Source organism: Microchirus variegatus (assembly GCF_963457635.1).
Source record: "Microchirus variegatus genome assembly, chromosome: 8".
Taxonomy (NCBI): Eukaryota; Metazoa; Chordata; class Actinopteri; order Pleuronectiformes; family Soleidae; genus Microchirus; species Microchirus variegatus.
This window is the reverse complement of record NC_139809.1, coordinates 19,767,530-19,781,578: the sequence shown is the minus strand read 5'-3', so window position 1 is coordinate 19,781,578 and position 14,049 is coordinate 19,767,530. Positions and strand designations below refer to the sequence as shown.

The following is a 14,049-nucleotide window of genomic DNA, read 5'->3' as shown; positions in this document are numbered from 1 at the left end:
AGTTTGTGCGCAAACATGGAACAAAAGGAACTGAGGATGGCTCAGATTCAGATGAACAAATGAGTTCAGAGAGTGCTGAAGAAATGTGATGTGGTAGAGCTCTGAAATGATCAAAATGAAAAATAAATGAAGTTTTTGTTGTATGCATGTACTGTATGTTTATGTATTGTACTTGGATTGTGTTAATAAAATCCAATATGTAAAAATAATTCATCCAGTGGCACTCATCTCTATAATCTAATCTTTCTTATTTTCACTGGAAAAAATTTGGCTACTGGAAAAAAAGTTATCTTTGTTCTACCATCTTTGCTATGGCAAAACACGCAATGCATTCTGGGTAGCCCTTGCTCCCAAGGGTGGTCTCGTAAAATCTCAATATTGAGGGCGATACAGCCCTTAATTTTTCTGAGAATTGGGACAGCACTTGCACTAGAGGGAATGCGCATTTTTGAGATTGAGGGTTAAGCAAGGAATTGGAATTCACCCTTGGTCCTGGTGTTATTTTAGAGTCACTTTAACGCGGGGACATTTACGTTGCAGTGTGTGACACCTAATAAATCAAAAGAGAAGACACTTTTAAACACAGGCCATTTATGACGCTACATATATTCTCTGTGTCCCACTAAAATAATTTACCCCGAGGTTTTTACTGCAGAAGCAAAAAAGAATGGTTCCCTCTTTTATGAATAATGATAACCTTGGAGACTGAAAATATGGCCCCTGCACTTCCTGCACTGCTGAGGTTGTTTGGTGCAATGGTTGCATTTTCTTTTTCCTTTCTTTTTTTTGGCAAGATAAAAGGAAGAACACAATAATGGCTTTATCAACATAAAGTGGAATATCATATATCAGCTATATCAGTATCTCACTATACTTTTGTACCTTATTATTGTCGCAGTAGACCCATTTTTTTTACTGTCAAAAAACATTTGCTTATTAACACACCCCAAAACCTAGGCACCTTGCAATTGTTATTTCTCACTTCTTAAAGATGAAAATGTCTGTTTGGTTAAAGTTGGGCTATTGATTTTTCCATGAAAGATTGTTGTGTATCGAATAAAAACAAGACAACCTGTTAATAAGAGGAGGGGAGGATATTGTGTTAGATATGATGTAACTCAATTATTAGATTTGCCAGGAACATCCTTCCATTAAAGCAGCCATAATATTGTGCCATCCTCAGTTTCCACACATGTACCTGCATCACAAAGCCTGTGGCTTCCCCTCTTTTCATCTGTCTGCAGCTGCAGTCACTGTGTGTTCTTCAGGGAAGATGAAACGGAAGAGCCCGGTGAATGTTCACTGTTCTCTGCACTGCAAAGAAATGCACAGGGACGCGATGTGGGACGGATTTATACTCACTGAGCTACTTGGCACTGGTGTGTGCTTGTATGTCTATCTATGGTTGTGAGGACACTTCATTTCCTCTGATTATTTGCATTAGTGTTAGAATACTTTTGTTTTGTTACCTCTGTATGACCTTCTCTGTCATAAACACTGACCTTGTCAGCACCAGTAGTCCTCGTGGAGACCAAAACCTGGTCCTAATGAGGCACAACCTCATTTCTGAGGAACCGGTTAAGCGTAGGGCTAACGTTTGAAATGCGGTTAGGTTAAGGTTTAGGGATACGGCTTTGTTTAGGCTGTCCAAATGAAAGGAGGTCAGTGCAGTGACCTGAGAACAATAGCTTCACAAACCTGTGTGTGTGTGTGTGTGTTCCAGGTAATACTCATGTTGTGGGGACCTAAATCAGTTTACTGAGTCACTTTATGGGACGAAAATCAAGTCACCATTACATAACTTAAGGTTGAGACAATATTCGTTATGATTCAGGAGTAAGTCTCCAGGAAATCGACTTTATGATGTAAGTCAATGTAATGTGTGTGTGTGTGTGTGTGAGAGAGAGAGAGAGAGAGCGTGCGCTTGTATGTAACCTGCTAATTAAATAGAAATCAGTGTGATTAATCATGTATGATTCTGCACATGCGCACCAGCTCGTCCCCCTTCTCGCGCCAACTGAGCTCAGTCTTTAAAGAGCCAGCAGTGTCCGCAGACAGATCAGCTGTTGTGAGAGAACACGAATCAAAGTGGCGCAGACTTCCGCTCTGCAGCAACAGCGGATTATTTATTATTTTCTTAAAGGGGAAGTCCGACGATTAATCAGAAGTTTTTTTTCTTCTTTTTTCACGCCAAAAGCTTCTCTCATCTTCACCAGTCGGATTTAGGATGAAATGGTGAAAGTTTGCATTTGTGTATACGTGTTAATCCGTGACAGTGATGATGTGACGAGGAGAACAAAGCTGCTGCAGTTTGAAATCAACAAGCAGAGAACGGACTTGAGCTGAGAGGATGAATGTAGGTGAGTGAGCTCGTTCATGCTTTAGGCTTTACCTCTGTGTCCGGAGAAGAGCGAGTGATAAAAGATGAAGATGGGTTAACAATAATAATAATAATAATAGTAATAATAATAATAACAATAATAATAATAATAGTAATAATAATAAATATAATTCGATTTTGTCTTCCTTTGGCTCAATATTCACACTGCTTAAATTATAGTTTCGAAGTTTGGAAAAAGCCAAAGTAATTATTTTGTTTTGAAAGTGTATCTATGGTGGTGCTGAAGTAACAGCTCCCGAAGCGCGCGCTCTCTCTCTCACGCACACACACCATTTAACTTTAGTCAATCCTTTAGAAATGAGGTTGTGCCTCATTAGGACCAGGTTTTGGTCTCCATGGGGACTACTGGTCCTGACAAGGTCAGTGTTTTAAAGGTCCTGAAGAGATACATACAGGAAGTATTGTTCATTATTCTGTTTGCCACTGGTTCAGTGTAAATAATGTCAATGTGAATATAGGCTATAGCTCAAAATCACTATGGCACAAACATGTGCACACTTTAACGTGTCTGACTATGTCTGTCACTTCTAATATGTATGAATTAATAACCTAGACATTTACAAGAGATACACTCCATTAATTAATCAGTTTGTACAGTTTTTTTTTGTTTTTTTTTAATTCAAATGTGATTGGTTATTTGAATGGGGGCCCAACTCCTCTCAATCAGAGGGAAACAATCGATTCTGAATGAAGCATTAATCCAGAACCTTGTGATTTAAGCCTATTACCATGTTGCATTATGATTAATCATTACCTTAATAATTGATCAATCACAATTAGAGTTGGAAGAGGGTGGCAATATTCACACTTGTGCTGATTTTATCAGACCAATCATTATTTATGTATCTACTAAACGTAACTGTATGTGTGTGTGTGTGTGTGTGTGTGTGTGTGTGTGTGTGTGTGTGTGTGTGTGTGTGTGTGTGTGTGTGTGTGTGTGTGTGTGTGTGTGTGTGAGAGAGACAGACCAAATGGCAGAGTCAGGTATAGCAGTAGACTACAAATGAAGATGGTGGTTGACAAAGAAACTACAACATGATGGCAGAATCAAAATGGCTTCTTGAGTGCATGGCTGCTGTGTTTCTTTGTGAACAAAATGAGATGAGAGGTTAGAAGTGTGCACATTTAGAGCTGAAAGCAAGGATCGCTGTGAACATCATATGAACCTAAATCTACACATAACAACAACACTGTGTGTAAGCTCGCAATGTTAAACAGTCTATGCCTTGAAAGATGTAAATGTCTTTTTGAGAAGCTGTTTGTTGGTCAGGGAACTGTACTCGGTTGACTATGTTCCTGGTGTCTGTTGCTCAGGTTCCTCCTTACAAAGTTAGCTGGTTGGAGCTAACTCGGCTCTGGAAAACCAGCTGCTTTTCTGCTGTAAACAGAGCAAATGTCCGTTTGAAGTGCTGTTCTCTGTGCTCCTCCGACATTTGCATTGTCTGACATTTTGACATGTCTGTTTGCCACTTTGGAGAAAACTCAAAGGGACTCTGCATTCAGGTCATATTTTGGACACAAATGTGGACCAAGATATGACTGCGTGAAGTAGAGTTTGCCCGTGCACAGCAACACAACAGTCTACATAGCAGATTGTAAACTAAATGTAACAAAACAAAAAGTGGGAAGCAATCATCTATCCCTGGTTTTGAACTCTACACTTGTGTTATGTCTATAAAGGGATTCAGAGGAGAGAACAAGCACAGACAAATCCTGCTGAGCTCCATCTTCCCACTCCTGTGATTCCCTGATCGTTCCCTCTCACTCTCTCTGGGCTTCTTCTTCTTCTTTTTGTTTACAGTCTGGATGTTTCTCCTGTTCATTGAGGAGGGATTTGCTCGAGCACAGAAGACTAAAGGTAAGACGGATCCTTCACTGATCTCCTTTGACAGAAGTACTACAGTGTGTGTAACACATACATTCAAGCACACTGGCCCTGCTTTATTTTTGCAATAAATGGGAACACAGCTCAAAAAGTGACATCATGTTTAACCTGAAACTAGTGATTGAGACCATTAAATCCTCAGGAAAAATGTTTATAGATTCTGTAAATAACCTGAAGTTATATTATCATTTTCCAGACGCTTCTTTATGAAACCAGTGGAGTTGCCCCCTTGTGGCCTATCAATATATTCTTATTTCATTGCTGGCTTCAGGAGAACACCCAAAATACTGTATATATGGTTTGTGTCCATGAGTTGTCTGTTTTCCATACTTCATAACATTGACCTCATGTTCTATTGAAGAAAACCTGAAACTGCTTTTTGAGACCATGAACTCAGTCAGGAAAATATTTACTGATGTCGTTCCACTGAGAAGAGCTCATTTTCCCACAGACTTCAACACGGACGTGTTCTTACAATGATGTAGTGTTACTTTTTGGAGTCAGAGATCACTTACACAGATTCACCAGCATTTTGCTGAGATTTCGCAATTGTGAAAAAAGTGAAATAATGTACATGTCCTTCCTTTTGTCTCTGATAAGTATTTACTGTGTCTAGTTTATTCAGATTCCCAGTTGGTCAAAGCTTCAGGTCTGTCCTGTACATGTGGACCATCTTGATGTGGTAACATGTGATTTTCTGTGAGGATGATACGTCTGATTTGTCATTTCATACGTAGATGGAGGTTCGGGATCTAAAGGAGTTAAACCCTCTCAGTGGCCGCAGCGTTCTCATCACTGTGGAAACTGGGTCCGAAACACAGATGGCGGCACCTTCAGCTCCCCCAACTACCCAAAAACTTACCCGCCCAACAAGGAGTGCCTTTATGTACTGGAAGGTAACCAGCAGTATGTGACGACGTGCAAGTCACCTCATGATTTTTCAATAACGGTGGTTACCAAGAGCATTTAGAATTGCTAATACTTGACTCTGCTTAATGGACAATATGCACAGACTGTCTCTTACAACTTCTGCTAAAGAGCTAACATTAGCAATTGAAACTTCTGATATCGAGCGAAAACATTCACATTGTCTTTTAAAAGTTGTTTTATTAATTAGCCTTGAGGGATTCAACATGGCCTAAAATTTAAAGCTCACATAGAGTGGTCCTGTTGCACATATATGTTAGTTATGGAAGTCTACTTACATACATGAACTTGTTTTTATGGTCAAAAACCTCCTAGTTGCTGTAAATTAGCTGATAGAAATCTGTCCTTATTGAAGCTCTTGTCAACCGCGCTGTTTCAGACAGAAATCTCACCCCGAGTAGACAGACTGTCTTGTGATTGGCCAGCCAGCGTAGAGCCTTCCCAACTGTCTTGTGATTGGCCAATACCCAGAAGTGACAGCTCCCCCCTCTGGAACAGTGGATGCACTGCTACTCATTATTTAAACATTGTTAGCGTTAATTAGAACTTCCGGTCTAGGTACACTAAAAAAAGTATCAACATTTAGCTGGCGGCTACATGTTAGCATGTCGAGTCTTTCTAAGTTAAAATATTTCATTCTCGTCAGTCCAAAGATTTCACCACGTTTTTCCTCCGTATTTTGGCTTCTTCTGGAGTGAACCCGAACCGGATTATCTGGATGTGTTCGTCTGACTTTGAGAAATTCAATTATCTACCATTTCAGTCACAACATTTACATCACTGTAATCATAATTCATAATCTCCAGCTCCATGCAAGAATAAGTTGTGTTTGGAAAAATCCCCTTGAACGCAGAAATTCAGAGTTGGTGGCATTAGGATGTGTTAATGTTATCTGTCTTGGTAACAAATGTCTGACAAATGTATTTTGAGCAGTGGTTACATTTTCTTTCTGCACAAAACTATCTTCATTATCATGAATCGTGAAGGCTGTGTTGTCACTGCGCACATATCTGTCCTGAGCCCAAAAACAAAAAAAAAACAAAAAAAAAAACCTTCAGGGAAATCTGAAAGAAGTCATGTTTTCATCACTCTGTGGCACGATTATATTCCTGAATTACTTCCTTGCTTCCCTCAGCTCTGCCCCGCCAGAGAATAGAGCTTGTGTTTGACGACACCTTCCACATGGAGACATCGTTCGAGTGTCGCTTTGACCACATCGAGGTGCGCGACGGTCCCTTCAGCTTCTCTCCACTCATCAATCGTTTCTGTGGCTCAGCCAGTCCGGGGCTTGTCCTCTCGAGTGGACGCTTTATGTGGATCCGCTTCTTCAGCGATGAAGAGCTGGAAGGAACGGGCTTCCAGGTCCAGTACAGCTTTACTGCAGGTGATTAAAACACTATTGCTCCCTCAATGGCAATGTTCTCACTGCGTCATCTTGACTCTTTCTACATGTGATCTTCTTACGTGAGGCTTCAGTCAAATGTCTCCGCCAATCAAAAGCCTGTGTTTGCACTGATAATGGCCGTCATATTGTGTTTCCCTCAAAGACCCTGAATTTCATCTGCACGTGGGAGGGCTTTTAAACCCAATTCCAGGTAGTGCAATTACACACTTTCTCTTATACATTCAGTTTGATATTTTTAGACAAATGTGTCATGCAGACTCAGGGCAGTTTCACCCTCAGCATCACTCCTAATCTTCTTTTTCCTCCTCTGCATCTCCACCTTCTTATCACTCCTGTCAGATTGCCAGTTTGAGTTATCTGGGGCTGACGGCTTGATCCGCTCCAGTCAGGTGGACGAAGAGTACAAAGTGAAGCCGGACCAGGCAGTGGACTGCATATGGACTATAAGAGCACCGACAAACAACAGGGTATGGGGTTTGATGGAAACATTTCATCATCATCATCGGGCAAAACCAAACTTTTTTCTTCTAAACTATCCAATCTTGTACAATTTATTAGTAGTAATTTAGTCAATCAATCAATCTTTATTTGTATAGCCCACAGTTTACAAAACATAGTTTGTCTCACAGGACTTCACAGGGTTGGTAAATGTATTAAAAAAGTAACTAAAAAGTAGCTGTTGAGGAAAACCGTCTGCAGCTTATGTGGATGTTGTCTTTAATCACGAAATCAAACTTTTACGTTAGTTATTGTGCATCATTTCAATGACTTTAAATTTTAACTTTTGTGAAGATAAGTTAAAATGAAAAGAAAACAAAAATCAGATCAAAAACTGATGCTGCTGATCACTGATCATTGACCCATAAATATGTTTGTTTAACCCATTGTTAGAGCCATATCCATATGTGTATCTGTTTGTTTATTTACAATGTAATTCCTGAGTGCGACTGTAGGTGGCGCTCCGTGCTGTGGCGTAGGGAAAGTGATAAAGCCAACGGCAGGTAATTACTGGGCAGGTGTGCTGCGGACAGGTGGAAAGGTATATAGTTTTTTGACAGCGTCAGCATGAGCGTGGTGTTGTTATTTGTTTGTTGCGTTGTGACAGCAATGAGCATTATTTGATTTGCATGCAAAACGCTCATTTGTTAAGAGCGCAACGAATAATAAATGTTTGGGTGACAGCATATGATGCTAGTGATTCATTAATTTGGACCCGGAAGAAGACGGACGCGTCAACTAATCGTACACACTGCCGTAGCCCCTCAGTGGCTTAGGTTCGTTTTGTTTGTTTTTGTTTTATTGGATACGAACAAGCCATTACACCCATTAAGGCCTGAAGAACAGCTGTGTGATAGTGATAGTGCTTACAGCGCTGTGGCATCTGCAGGTAAATCCAAAACACTTCGTCGATTACGGTGGTAATTCTCCGTCTCCCGTCACTTTCGAAACCTTCAGACTCTTCGTCGTTATCGTTGACCTCGTCGTCGTCTTCAAACACAATTATGTCTTAACCATAAATCCTGGTCGATTGGTTCAGCGCGTTCAAAGTTATCAGCGATGATGTCATTGAAGCCAAGAAACTCTTCAAAATCACAGAATCAACCCTTCGCTGTCAAAGTCCTCCATGTTTGCTCGAAGACATTTCAAAACAATGTCACGAGGAACCCTTATACCCACCAAAAATTGACGTATCCGCTTTCCCGGCGTCAATGGGTTAAGTGTAGTGTTGCTTTAAAATTGTAATAAAAATCTTAACCTATTTGCTCCACAGTACATTTTTTAAAAGAGACATATTATGCAAAATCTATTTTTTAATCATTTTAATACTTATATTTGGGACTCTGGAGGCCCTATGAGTCTACCAAGTGTGAAAAAAAAGATGACTCACACGTCACAATGAGACATTCCTGGAATTTTTGTCTCGTGGAGCTTCAATTTGTCTGTAACAAACGAAAGTGCTGGTGAGTGCAATAGTATCTGGAAGAGCAGAAGTCAGCTCAGTGATCTATTCTTAGCTGCACAGTGCAGCAGAGAGTTCTACACAAACTTACAGCCTCAGAGGATTTACATTTTATATATGAAGGCAATGTGCCGGCTAGAGTCAGCAAATCATGGCTTTTCCAAATGCTAACTGCTGTTAGCTGCTGGAGCCTCAGTGACGCTGACGTAGTTTCCTGTGTCTCATTTGCATTTAAAGAGACGGGCACTCAAAAGCGAGTGTTGAGAACAGGGCTGTTTTGGCAGAGTGATTGAACTGCTGTGGTGCTTCATCCTCATGGTATTTCACAGACATGTTCATTAAGACACCAGGGAACTAGGTTCACTTGGAGAAATAAGGTATATGTAAGGTATATCTCCTTTAATAATTGTATAGCTAAATTATGCTTTGTGCTTTAATTTGTCCAATTCCATGCTTCTCAAAGCAAGTTGTCTTTCACCTCAATCCCCGGCCCTGCTAGTCTACATGCCGATGTGTCCTTGGGAAAGACAATCCACACCACGTTGCTCATGTGCATGGGTGTGAAAGATGAGTGACCCTGTATGAAAGTGTGAGTGAACAGGTGTGAATGAATGGGTGAATGGCAAAACTGTAGTGTAAAGCGGCTTTGAGTGGTCATCAAGATGAGAAAAAGCAGATCTAAAACAGAGCATTTACCATGTTTATACCAGGGTATTTGATCAGAGTGGAGCTGAGGAATTTTGAAATGAGTAACAAACATAAATTATTAATAATAATAATAATAATAATAATTAGTTACATTGTTTCTCACTCTATCTTAATCTAATTTCACTATACCACGATGTGAAGTGAGGGATATAATTATCTTAGCTGACTTTGCTCGTTTATTTAATGCTTTTTTACGCCACTGTATTTTAACATTGGTGATGGTGGTAATTTATGAGCTCAATAGGTGGTATTGGTATAAAGAGGTTGGTCGTTTCATTGTTTCCAACTTTGAACTGTTTTGTTTTTGTATATAAAGCACATTGCCCCCGTGAATTCAATGTTTTGTACACATAAAGCTGCCTTGTCTTGCCAAGACTGCATGAACTAATTACATTATAATATAAATCACCCTTCTTCCAGATTTACCTACGATTCTTGGAATACCAGATGGAAAACTCAAACGAATGCAAGAAAAACTTTGTGGCTGTTTATGATGGCAGCAATGCTATTGAGGACCTAAAGGTAACGTGTCATATTTGAAGTATTATAAAATCGAAGTCTGTTGTTCTAATGTATTTTATCCTATTATTATTTCTCATCTTTCCATGTCAAATATGCTGCTTTTCATTTTTTTCATTTTCGACACTGATGTGTGCTTTATTGCAGGCCAAGTTTTGCAGCACAGTAGCTAATGACATCATGCTGGACACTGGTGTGGGAGTAGTGAGGATGTGGGCCGATGAGACCAGCCGCCTCAGCCGATTCCGGATGCTGTTCACCTCCTTTTCGGACCGTGAGTTTACAACCTCTGACATTTGGACCAGTTTCCTCTTGTTTAATTTGAATATATGACTGCTGACAGATTTATTATAGCACTCTCTTGTGACCTCTATTCAGTAAAACAGATTCAGAGTAAAATACCAGTTGCATACTATAAGGTAACAAGCCTTTCATTTGAATCAGGTATGTTGGAGCAGGCAAACATGCAGGGCAGTGGCTCCTCAGAGGACCGGGAACAAATCTCGGCATTAAAGGTGCATTATGTAATAAATCTAAAGCAACTGGTCATAAAATCCTCCTAATATGTCACAGAGACTCAGGAATAATGTTCATATAACAAACTGAACTCACCAACAACAACAGTACAACCAAAATATTTTGCAGACTGCAAATCATGTTTATGTTTTGAAATCATGTCAGTAGAGTCTCAGCTGCCGAGCCACCACGGGTTGCCAGTTACGTCAGAAAACAAAACCTAAAAGACCTCTGTATTTTGAATTTGAATGTAGTAACTGTTTTTGGCCAAATTCTTACATATGGCACCTTTAACGTTTACACCAAAGTAAGAAATTGGCTGACAAAGTTTTAAAACATTTAAAAAATGCACTTTAAATTGCTTCATTTTTACATTTGTCAGCCATTTTATTTGATCAGTTGATAATCAATATACAGATTTACACCTCCAGATCATTTCTTTTGATTGCCTTTGTTATGTCCTGCACTGATTGTGCTTGTGTTTTAACTTTCTTTTTATTAGTTTATTTTAGCACTGAATATAGGACACAAAGAAATGTTGTTGTAATGAGTTACATAAGTAAATGAAACATTAGGACTCAGTATGAATGTATATGAGTTGTTTTTTTGATTTACAGCACCTTGTGTGGGCAGTGCGTTCTTTTGCCACAGCAACATGTGCATCAACACTTCTCTGGTGTGTAACGGCGTGCAAAACTGTGTCTTTCCTTGGGATGAGAGCAACTGCAAAGGTACATATTTAAATGTTAAATGTTACATTTGCTGTTATCGTGCAATTTGATGACTTTTCACATTGGCTGTGTCTACTTGAGGATTTTCACGGGCAAGGACAGTTTATCTGTTATTTATCATCCTGGAACCTAATTTCTGCCTCGAGATTTCTGTGGCCATTTAGGTTGAAATGTGGCTCTGACTGACCTCCGTCAGTTGAGATGTCTGTGCTCTATCAGTGCTTTGGCTCTGAATTGTTCCTGGCAGCCAAAGATACAGGCTGTCCTGATGGGCATGGCGATGAGTAAATGACTGATGTTCCCTCAGAGCCTCTGAATGGACATAATATTTCACTTCTCTTCATTTCTGTCATCCAGAGAAAAAGAGCAAAGGTCTCTTTCACCAGATTACTAAAACCCATGGAACAGTAATCTGTGTGTCTACTGGAGTGGTGCTGCTGCTACTCATTATCTCCATCCTAGTGCAGGTCAAACAGCCGCGAAAAAAGGTAATAAAGTCACTGTCACATGTCACGAGTACAACATTTGTGCAAGATTAGAGACTTAAGTGTTTTTTTTTTTTCAATGATATTTTGAAGGTGTTGGTGCGAAAGAACGACCTGTTTCACCGGGGAGAATTCGAGGAAGAGTTTGACCCTCCTCATTATGAACTTTTTACCCTCAGAGACAAGGTTCGTGAAGTACTGTGATGGATTGTTGTGTTTCCATAATGGTACAGTTCAGTTTGGTACGGTACTCGGTGGGTGTGGTGTGGGCTGTGCCCGACGGAAGACATTGAACACAACACAACAGACACCAACACAAGAGACATTAATGGAGGACATCCAGCAGCTTTTATTTTCCTGCTTGATTTGCGTCTTCTTCTTCTTTTTAGTAGAGTGCTATTTAAAATGACTTCAACTTCCATGGGATGTATTAACCATAAAAATGTCACTTCCTAGCATTTGGTTACCAAATGCTAGGAAGTAGCATTTTTCTGTCGCCCAATCAGCTGACTTTCGTGGGTGTCGGTCTAGCCCCATGCTGATCTTAGAGCTCGACTGGACTCGCCTCGGTGCCGTTATTTTGCGTTTCCACAAGCAAAGTACCTGGTACCTGGTACTTTTTTTAGTACCTGCTTTTGCAAAGTTCCAAGAGAGCTGAGGCGATACCATGTGTGACGTCGCCAGACTGCCGGCTACTGATTGGTCGGATTGCTTTCTTGAGCAATAGTCCGACACCCAATCAACCCAAATAATGCAGACTGGGTTAATCTCCAACAAATACCAGGGAAACGTCTAAAATCTCCATATTAAACAGAGGAGTCTGGTGTATTTAGCGACAGCACTGCTGCAACCGTACCATTTTACTTTGGTACCCTAAGGGAAAGGTGCCAAAAAATGGAATGGTGGGGACTGGTTATTTTGGTTCTATTGCATTGGAAATTCAAAAAATATATACCATACTGTACCAGACCGAACCGTTCCACTTGATTGAAATAGAGCTATAGTCTTCAAGTTCTTTGTAAACTGGAAATACTATTCTTCTCAGGAAATGTCTGGGGATCTTGGGGATTTATCAGAAGAACTGCAGTCCCTGCAGGCGCTCAGGAGATCCTCATCAGCCTCACGTTGTGTACGCGAGCACCACTGTGGCTCTCTCAACTCCATCAAAGCCAGTCAGGATGCACATTGTCTGGAGAGAGGATCCATGGAGCTGCTTCCTTTCAGAGGGGATTTCCACAGCACCTTGCCTCCCTTCAGGGACTTTAACAGCAGTCTGCGTAAGAAGAGTTGGCCAAGCATGAAACCAGGCCGAATGCAGGGCCATCACAGTGTTGCAGACAGAGCAGTGGAGCGGCACGACAGAGTGATGGAGGAGGAGGAAGAGGAGGAGGAGGATGGCAGGTATGATGTGTACGTGCGCAGGGCAGGAAGCCGCAGAGGGAACTATGAAATGGCTCAGCAAAGATCCTTGTCCATGGACCTCTGAAGAGAACAGACAAGGTTGGCACAGTAAATACAAAAGGAAAAAAATCCCGCACACAGTTTAACCTTCTCTGATTAATGTTCTTTACTCATTTACATTTTTGCAGTCGTCGTTTGTTGAAAAATAAAATAAAAGTCAAACTAAACTGAATCAAAAGACCACTCGTGATTCTTATGCAGCTGAAAGAAGCATAACGTCCATTAAGAAATCCTGTCTGCCTCTCTTGCTCTGGTTTAAAAATATATAATAATAACAGACTCACCAGGTGCATTCTGGTCCCTTACCAGTCATCTGAACAAATGAATGATAATATCGTTCAGACTTTGCCCAAACCAATCATATTAAATTAACAAACATAGCCAAGGAAAGTACTAATAAATACTGATTATCAAAAATGTCATTATACACTCTGAGAAATAAGGGTTCCAAAAGTGTTCTTCTACAAGGACTGAGGTTCTACCTGGAACCATTTGTTTTAAAAGGGTTCTTGGTAACACTAAGGGTTCCAGTTGGAACCTTTATAAAAGGTCATTCACTGAGCACATAATGCATTCTCACAGAGGGAAAACCCACATTCACAGGGTGAATTCCAGTGAACGCTGTCATTCATTTTTATATGTAGTTCATATAAAACAATGAAATTCAGTTTTTATGTCACTCATAATGTGATATTTTCAAATTAGATGTTTTATTTTTCACACACACACATATATATATATATATATATAGGTGCAGCTAATTCAGTCAGTGTTTTTTATTAGAAAACATATTCAACCCAAAACACCAACAGAAAGCAATAATTCACTTTAAATGTGTGTCCAACACAGGAAGTGTCCTGAGGGAAAAAGTCTAGGCTTTATTTAATAAAAGGGAAAGGAAATACAAAAACAGAAGAGAAGAGAAGAGGAAAACATCCCAGCCAGGTTTGTCCATAGTTTCTCAGCCCAAATATAACCCTTATCTATGTGGTAAATCAAGGTTTTATATATACAGTGGTACTAAATTATCAGACGAGAAAAAGAGGTAAAG

General features: G+C 40.1%; 1 protein-coding gene across 1 annotated transcript; it reads left to right on the top strand.

Annotated features, from left to right (window-relative positions):
• Positions 1–3,372: 3,372 nt before the first annotated feature.
• On the top strand, positions 3,373–13,023 carry neto2b (neuropilin (NRP) and tolloid (TLL)-like 2b; the record flags this gene model as incomplete). Its single annotated transcript, XM_083894267.1, has 12 exons — positions 3,373–3,385; positions 4,203–4,259; positions 5,024–5,182; positions 6,349–6,597; positions 6,761–6,808; positions 6,958–7,085; positions 9,707–9,808; positions 9,953–10,079; positions 10,939–11,052; positions 11,410–11,540; positions 11,631–11,723; positions 12,583–13,023. 12 exons carry the CDS (start codon positions 3,373–3,375, stop codon positions 13,021–13,023), a joined length of 1,662 nt encoding a protein of 553 aa, XP_083750393.1.
• Between the last annotated feature and the right edge of the window lie 1,026 nt (positions 13,024–14,049).